This window comes from Mus pahari, unplaced genomic scaffold (genome assembly GCF_900095145.1).
Source record: "Mus pahari unplaced genomic scaffold, PAHARI_EIJ_v1.1 scaffold_9477_1, whole genome shotgun sequence".
Lineage (NCBI taxonomy): Eukaryota > Metazoa > Chordata > Mammalia > Rodentia > Muridae > Mus > Mus pahari.
In genome coordinates this window covers 2,772-12,185 of record NW_018393194.1, presented here as the reverse complement: position 1 = coordinate 12,185, position 9,414 = coordinate 2,772, and the positions used below count along the sequence as shown (strand labels likewise).

At 37.8% G+C, this 9,414-nt stretch overlaps 1 protein-coding gene across 1 annotated transcript in view; it reads left to right on the top strand.

Annotated features, from left to right (window-relative positions):
• Positions 1 to 8,868, top strand: part of LOC110315406 (UDP-glucuronosyltransferase 3A2-like) — a 25,152-nt gene extending 16,284 nt beyond the window's left edge. Inside the window, exons 4-6 of the mRNA XM_021189472.2 lie at positions 2,179 to 2,713; positions 6,434 to 6,665; positions 7,757 to 8,868. Of these exons, the coding sequence (XP_021045131.1) occupies positions 2,179 to 2,713; positions 6,434 to 6,665; positions 7,757 to 8,229 (1,240 nt within the window). The 3' untranslated portion in view covers positions 8,230 to 8,868. The remainder of the gene's footprint in view (positions 1 to 2,178; positions 2,714 to 6,433; positions 6,666 to 7,756) is intronic.
• The last annotated feature ends 546 nt before the right edge of the window (positions 8,869 to 9,414 follow it).

Here is a 9,414-nt window from a genome sequence, read left to right as displayed (position 1 = left end):
ATTCCTCTTTTAAAGGATATCTGGGTTCATTCCAGCTCCACATAATGGAGCATGTGTCCAATAATATGTTGGAGCATCTTCTGGGCATATGCCCAAGAGTCGTACGTATGGGTCATCAGGTACTATGTCCAATTATCTGAAGAATGGCTAGGCTGATTTCCAGAGTGTTGTACCAGCTTGCCATCCCACCAGCAATGGAGGAGTATGGAAACAACTTTCTACGTATCTCCTTCTTTTAATTAAATAGCATACTTTATTTTGTGTAAGGCAATATGGTTTCCATAGGAAGTAAACCTAATGGCTGTGTATCTTTAAACAGAACAGAAACAATAATTCAGGCTACAGGGCCTCTTTCCATAAAACATATTAGAAATCATTTTTCTCTAAGTGAGTCCCAATTTTATTTGGCCCAGGCATTGCTGGCCTCAAAACCACAATCCTAAGAGTGACCTTAAACTCTTCATCCTCCTATTTCCATTTCCGGAGTGTTTGAATTATAGGTTTATGTTTATCTATCTGCAGAATTATTTCTTTTTTTCTTTAAATTTTTATTATTTGAATGTATTTTATATATCAAACATATTAATAACATTGAGTGCTTTGAGAATTAAATAATAAGTAGATGTTCAGAATTGAGAGTTCATATTGGTAGATTTTACCTTTTTTGATTATGAAGTGTCCCTCCTTGTGTTTTTTTANAAATTTAGGTTGAAAGTCGATTTTATTCAATATTAGAATGTCTACTCCAACTTATTTCTTGGGACCATTTGCTTGGAAAATTGTTTTCCAGTCTTTTACTCTGAAGTATTGTCTGTCTTAGTTCCTAAGGTGGGTTTCCTATACGCAGCAAAATGTTGGGTCCTGTTTATATATCCAGTCTGTTCATCTATGTCATTTTTTTTTTATTGGAGAATTGAGTCCATTGATATTAAGAGATACTAGGGAAAAGTAATTGTTGCTTCCTGTTATTTTTGTTGTTTGAGTTGAGATTCTGTTCATGTGGCTATCTTCATGTAGGTTTGTTAAAAGATTACTTTCTTTCTTTTTCTAGGGTGTAGTTTCTCTCCCTGTGTTGGAGTTTCCCCTTTATGATCCTTTGAAGGGCTGGATTCATGGAAAGATATTGTGTGAACTTGGTTTTGTCACGGAATACTTTGGTTTCCCCATCTATGGTAATTGAGAGTTTTGCTGGGCATTTGTGTTCTCCTATGGTTTTATGATATTTTTCCATGATTTTCAGGCTTTCATAGACTCTGAGGAGAAGTCAGGTGTTATTCTGATAGGTCAGCTTTTATATGTTACATGACCTTTTCCCCTTACTGCTTTTCACATTCTTTCTTTGTTTNGTGCATTTGGTGTTTTGATTATTATGTGTTGGGAGGAATTTCTTTCTGGTCCAGTCTATTTGGAGTTCTGTAGGCTTCTTGCATGTTCATGGGCCTCTTTTTCTTTAGGTTAGAGAAGTTTTCTTCTATAAGTTTGTTGAAGATATTTACTGGCCCTTTAAGTTGAAAATCTTAATTCTCATCTATACCTATTATCCTTAGGTTTGGTGTTCTCATTTTGTCCTGAATTTTCTGGACGTTTTAGGTTAGGGTGTTTTTGCATTTTGCATTTTCTTTGATTGTTGTATCAAAGTTTTCTATGGAATCTTCTTCACCTGAGATTCTCTCTTTCATCTCTTGTATTCTNTTGGTGATACTTGCATCTATGGCTCCTGATTTCTTTCCTAGGATTTCTATCTCCAGAGTTGTCTCCTTTGTGATTTCTTTATTGTTTCTACTTCCATTTTTAGATCCTGGACGGTTTTTTTCAACTTCTTCGCCTGTTTGGTTGTGTTTTCCTGTAATTCTTTAAGGGATTTTTAACGTTCTTCTTCAAGGGCTTCTACCTGTTTACCTGTGCACCCCTGCCTTAGAGAGTCACCAGAGAGAGAATGGCAATCTCGCCTGAGCTTGTTTAATTTTTGTATTCATATGCTTTCATACTCTAAAAATATCATTAGCAAATATTTAATACTATCCATAAGTGAGGATCCTATATCTAATGTTAAATACTAAATTGTTTCAAAATAAGCAAAATATCCTTTGGGAATTATGCACAGCATCATTCTAAATAGTGTGAAAAAGCTCCTCAAAATATTTCTCATGTTTTTATTTATTTGTTTGTTTATTACAGGTCTGAACATAACACCCTTCTAAAGATTCATCGATACTTTGGGGACTTATGTAGTCACTTATTAAGCAGAAAGGACATCATGGAGTTCTTAAAAGATGAGAACTTTGACCTAGTACTTATTGATTCAGTAGACATCTGTGCTTTGCTGACTGTTGAAAAGCTTGGGAAAAGATTTGTGTCCTTTCTTCCCTGTCAATTTAGCTACATAGACTTTGCGTTACCAAGCGCCCCCCTGTCCTATGCTCCAGTGTATGGTTCCGGTCTTACTGATCAAATGGACTTCTGGGGCCGAGTGAAGAACTTTCTGATGTTCTTTGATTTCTCCATGAAGCAAAGGGAAATCCTTTCTCAATATGACAGTGCTATCCAGGAGCATTTTGCAGAAGGCTCTCGGCCAGTGTTGTCTGAACTTCTACTGAAAGCTGAGCTGTGGTTTGTCAACTCTGACTTTGCCTTGGATTTTGCTCGTCCCCTGTTTCCCAACACAGTCTATGTGGGAGGTTTACTGGACAAACCTGTTCAGCCAATACCCCAAGTAAGTGACACATTAGCTTTCACTTTATATTGTATTCAGAGACCTTCAATAATCAGGTGGGAGTTGTCATTTGGGAGAGATGTCCTGAAGGGAAGTGTCTTAAGTTAAGTTAGATATTTGCAGCCTATAATTTTAGGGCTGTGTAAGTACAGTGTCAGAATGCTCCATGCTAAGGTTGAAGATCTGGTTATATGATAAGAAATATGTGGTGTTTTGTTTTGTTTTGTTTTTTGTCCCTCTGTAGTACTGGATTTGATAGAATGACTCTTTTAGTTATTATTGATATTTCTGATTGAAATTTGATTACACAGACACACACACAAACACACAAACACAGACATACACACACATATGTATAAAATGCAGCAAATGTCTGTACATTTTGTATTTGTTATGGATGCATGCTTTTCGTAATGAAGCATATAACTCTTTCAGAAGGCATGTATCTAGACAGAACTTAGCAGGAGTGGCAATAAGATCTGTGTCTGTTATTCTGTGTCCCCAGTCAATTGAGCCCTTTAAATTTCATTCAGCTATTATAATCTATCCATGTAGTTTACATCATTGATGGAGGCTCAAAATCACTGCTACTGAAAAACTAAAAGTACAGAGAGCTAATAGATTTTGATTGGTTGTTACCTGTCATTGCAGGATTGTTGTTTTGTAGACATTATCTTCAATACTTCCCTGTCCCTTGCTGGGAGGAATGAACCCCTGTGTTTTTATATAGTGGTTGAAATGATTGGAACGCAGGTGCATAGCACATGATCATGCAGGTGCAAAGTGTGTGATCATGCAGGTGCACAGCGCATGATCATTCAGGTGTGCATAATCAGGTTTTTGGTAAACAAGCAGGGAATCATGGGACTTGGCATTGAGCCAGGGCGCCATCTTGGCTGCTGCTTCCCACAATCATGAAGGTGATGCTTCTCCTATTTTCATCTAAATGCAGAGAGAGTACAGATTCCTCTGGTTCTACTGTGTGCCAAAGTCCCTACCTTTCCTTGCACTAAGTGAGAAGAAAGTTTTGGGGAGTGATCATTGAATGATATGACTTTTTATTCTTTGCTGGCAGGAGTTATTAGCTTTGGGTTTTGGATCAAATGTTCTGAAAACTCAAATTGGAGGAGAAGGGGTGCAGTATATAGATGTGGAAGTGAGACAGTCACCTTCTGGGTTCCCTGACTGCATCTCCAAGTAAATGTAGAAGATTCATCTACATTTAGAGATCTAGGGATGAATGACAGAGTCCTCACCTTCTAGACAAGTGAATCAGATACTGACACAAAGAGAGATGAAATAGTTGTCAAAGACAAGCGAGGAGAAATGTTTTGAAGGAATGCCTGACAATGCAGTGTGGAATTTACTCTGTAGGGTATTTGACCATATGTTTCTTTAAGGATCATGTTAGAAGTAAAATAGACAGTTGTGGTTGTCGATATAAGAAGCTGATTTTGTATTAAAAATTTCACAGAAGATTAAAGACTGTACATAACCATTGGAAATTTTGAGTTTATCAGACTTTACAATTACATTATTTAAAATATGTGAAACAGTTAATTCACAGAGAAGATGTAAGAAATACACCATATATGCAACAAATATGAAATAAAAATATGAAAAAAATGTAAAGAATTTAAAGAAGTTATAGATAATAACTTAAGACTTAAATTCTGCCTTTATAGAATGAGAAGACTATCCATATCCATTATCATCTCCATCAACACTATAATCTAATCAGAACTATTTGGAATATATATTCTTTAAATTTATTTTAAAAATTATTTTATATGTCTTGAATTTTTGTCCTGCATATATATGCCTGTCCATGAGACATATGTGTGCCTGGCCCAGAAGAGACCAGAAGAGGGCATCAGATTCCCTGAAGCTAGGGTTACAGAGGGCTGTGACCTGCTATGTGGGTTCCTGCAAACTGAAATGTTGTCCTCTGTAAGAACAGTAAATTCTTTTAGATGCTTAGTCATCTCTCTAACTCAAGGATATTTTCTAGTAAGAACAGGGCACATATTCTTCTCTAATGCACAAAACAAAATCCTTGGTTTGCGCATTAGAACACAGTCAGATGAAAACAACCCCAGTAAATTTCAAAATCTTGAATTAATTCAAAAATCTCATATCACAGTGGGATGATATAGAAATCAACAATATACAAAAATAGACAACATGCTCTAAAACAGCCAATGAGACAAAGGGGGGAAATCAAGAGGAACATTTGAAAATACTATATATCAAGGAGAAAGAGACAAAACACATTCTGATAATAAAGTGCAATACAAACAAATCAGGACATCCTTTGTGGCTGTCATTATCTCCTTTGGTGCAGACAAGGCAATTGAGATTGATAATATAACCTTTCACTGTATGGAAATAGATAATGAGGATAGAACTAAGTAGCATACTCTTTAAAAGGAGAGGTTGAAAAATCACAGCAAAGATTATTGAAACAATGAATAGTAAAACATTTGAATCAACAGAACAAAAGAGAACAGTGTACTGGCAAACCACTAGAGTCGTTGAGAAAATGAGAAAGAACAATCAAATAATTAATTTCCTAAAGAGAAAAATTGCTAGTTATTTAAAACAACAAAGATCCTAAGGGGAACACACAAGCAAGATGTATCATCAAATTAGGTGACCTACATGAATAGACAAATTCCTTTGGGTATCTGTTGACAAAGCTGGCCTTCAGAGAGATAGAACATCTGAAACTTGTGAGATTACATTAGGTTGGAAAAGTCAAACAAAATCTTTCATCAGGAAAGTCTAATATAACATAGATTAACTGGCAAATTAAGTGAAACACTAAAAATCAATGGCAGTTCCTCTATAAATATTTGAGGCAGTTGTAGAGGGAGTACTTCTCAGCTCATTCTATGAGTCTATTGTTGCTCTGTAACCAAAGACACAAAACAAAACCAAATGAAAAGAACAAAGCTGGCGAAGAAAATTTGGGTATTCTATTGTATAATTGTAGCCTACTTATAAAATAATGCAATTGATATTTTAAAAAAAGGTTTGGAGGGACCTCAATTTTTAACAGAGAACTACACTTAAAAATTAGGTTACTCCCAAGGTTATACTTTAAGCAACGGGAATTAGTTACTGAAATAAAATCTTGTGTACATGTATATGTATACATATACATATATTTATACATATGTAGACATATCTTGGTTGTCAGCTAAAGGCTGAGAACTCAGACTCCTACAACATTAATATTCAGGGTTTGACATATGCAACACTTTGAGCACCAACCTGTGTAACCCCATGGTATGGCAGAGACAGTGATTTCTTGGGCAACAGAGAAGTCCCCAAAGCCACCTCCCCTCAAATTCTATGTTTATATGTGACTTTTTGGAGACCCATCAACATCACACTTAGCAACTGAGTCTGAGTTCTGTACCTAAGATTGTGACTCAAAATAAACTGGGAAATTATGGAAATAGACTTCTGTCAGTAAAACCACAGGCTACACAATTTATAAGAGCTCATGGTGAAGATGTGGCTGCTAGTAAAAGATGTAAACATGAACACAGTATACATGACACATTTGCTGAGGGCCTATAAAAGGACTTTTGTCATATAGGACATGAGCAACTGAAGCAAAGATTTATTCAATACCCAGTCTGCTTTCATGTCATGCTGCCTTGGCCTTTACAAACCACCTCCTCTGTCTTCTTGCCTCTATGATTCTTCTAGGAGTTGGAGAATTTTATCTCTCAGTTTGGAGACTCAGGTTTTGTACTTGTGGCCCTGGGCTCTATAGTGAGCATGCTTCAGACCAAGGAAATTATTAAGGAGATGAACAGCGCCTTTGCTCGCCTCCCTCAAGGGGTGCTATGGACTTGTAAGGCTTCTCAATGGCCCAAAGATGTCAGTTTGGCCCCAAATGTCAAAATCATGGATTGGCTTCCACAGACTGACCTTCTGGGTAAGCTCCTCCTACACCTCTTACTTTCCTTCCATTCACTTGTCTTGGGGACTTAATTAATATCTGATATCTGAATGCTTGGACTGGCAGAAGAGAAGGCAGCTGATAGGGAAAGATTTATCTCCAGGAGGCAGGCAGTCACAGCTGCTGGAGGACAGCAGCTTCTTGGAGGAATCAGGCTGCACTCTAGACTTCTATTGCAGTAACTTTTTAAATTTTTTTCCAACTCAGACTGGTCTTACATCCCTATTTAGATATGATAAGTTATGTTGCCTTGACTTAACAGTATCTAAGATTGAATAGGATTAATCTAATACCATCTTGGAAAATATGCGAACTATAACCACTTTCTGGGGCAGTTGGCACTATTTGTTACTACTATTATCACAATGGTGTGAGAACACTTCACCAATTTTAAAACACAAATATGAATGTTAGAATGTAGACACATCTTGGTTGTCAGCTACAGGTTCAAAACTTAGACACATGAACTTTGGGGGTTTGAGGACATTAGGAATATGCTGACCTTCCAGGGAACATGGGTAGATTTTATGTGAGTTATAGTTAGGGATTCTTTCTATATGATCATCAGAAATGTTTGATTGCTTTAAAGATGGATCAAAACATATATATATATATATATATATATATATATATATATATATATATATATATATATGTGTGTGTGTGTGTGTGTCTGGTCTACCATCCCCTTTTGTAATCTTTCCTTGAAGCAGAGGAGATAGCACACAGAATATAAGCCTTATAAGAGAGCAGATATGGAAAGCAAGAGAAGGCAGAGGTGAGAAAAGGGAAGATAAAAGCATTAGTGGAAGAGATGAGGATGAATAGGAGGACAGGAAACATGTCTGGCTTTTCACTCTCCTTGTAGCTAGGTGTCTTTGGATTGAAGTAATCATTTCTCTGCAGAGGGAAGGTTAGACATCATATCCTGGAACACTGAAAATATCAAAAGTAAAACCACTAGGTCCATTCTCTGTAGCATCTGGATATTTCATGTGTTTTTTCTGCTTCACCTGGTATCTGATGCTTTCATAGTGAAATCTTGGATCATCTCTCTTTTGTAACAGCTCACCCTAGCATTCGTCTGTTTGTCACTCATGGGGGTACGAATAGTGTAATGGAGGCCGTCCAGCATGGAGTACCCATGGTGGGGATTCCCTTTTTTGCTGACCAACCTGAAAACATGGTCCGAGTAGAAGCAAAGAACCTTGGTGTTTCTATTCAGCTACAGAGTCTCAAGGCAGAGTCATTTGCGCTCACCATGAAAGAAGTCATAGAAGACAAGAGGTATGCAGCTCTCTGGGTTGTGGTCCCTAAGACTGAATGCTGGCATGACAGAGGGATCAGTTTAGTCTGTTTTCCAGCGAAACCAGAATTTTGTGGTATGTGTTTTAGTATGTTTGTGAACCTTGAAGTTTCTGCTTTTCCTTTGCTATTAATCCCAATTTTAAGTGAGATGCTGAAAGATGTTTTTGCATATGGTGGTATGATGTTTTCCTTTTTCGCACAGTATCTTTATGACTTCTCATATTTTGGGTAACAGCAGTAGAATTCCTATTGAAACAGAAGAGGACATTTACACATTATTGTGGCTAATCTCCCTGAGGACATTCTCTCTGACACTTTGACATTTCTCCATCACCTGAATTGTTATTGTGTGTCCTACAGTAGCACATAGAGAGCTCACAACATGAAGAAGCAGAGTGTATCAGTTCTATTCTGTCCCTAGGACACAAGATAGGTCTGTAATAAAGGAACATTACATAAATGTTTCACAAGTAGGGAGGGAACAGGAACTTGGAGACCAACAAAGATCTTGCCCATTCAGCACTGTGACTCAACAACCCCACAAGAATAAATATTCACGTTTCATTGTCCTCATGGCTTAAATCAGATATACATCTGTTCCATCTGTTCACAGCATTTAATTTATTCATTCTCTCTGTGCCATAGGGTGTAAAATGTGTTTTTTTTCTTTTCTATAAAGAGTGACCACTTCTGTTAATTCTCTGCCAGCCCTGCTCCCAGTTTCTAGCCCAGCCCTTTCAAAGGTGTCTTCTAACCAACTGTTCTTCCTTCAGTTCCCCTCTGCTTAAACGGTCTGTTCTCCCAGGTTTCCCAGTACTAGCAGCTCCCAACTGTAACAACTCTCCTAGGCTACCCACGCAGCTCTGCTTCTTCTGGCTCAAGTCTATTTTTTTCTTTTTTCTTTTTTTTTTTAGATATTTTCTTTATTTACATTTCAAATGTTATCCCCTTTGTTAGTTTCCCTCCCAAAAATCCCCTATCCCCTCCCCCTCCCCCCTCCTTCCCAACCCACCCACTCCCGTTCCTGGTCCTGGTATTCTCCTGTACTGAGGCATAAAGCCTTCACAGGACCAAGGGCCTCTCCTCACATTGATGACCAACGAGGCCATCCTTTGCTACAAATACAGCTAGAGCCACAAGTTCCACCATGTGTTTTCTATGAATGGTGGTATAGCTCCAAGGAGCACTGGGGAGTACTAGTTAGTTCATATTGATGTTCCTTCTATGGGGCTTCAGTCCCCTCAGCTCCCTGGGTATTTCTCTGGCTCCTTCATTGGGGTTCCCTATGCTCCAACCATGAATGACTGTGAGAATCCACTTCTGTATTTGCCAGACACTGGCAGAGCCTCACAGGAGACAGCTACATTAGGCTCCTGTAAGTAGGCTTTTGTTGGCATCTGTCTAGTGTCTGGGTTCG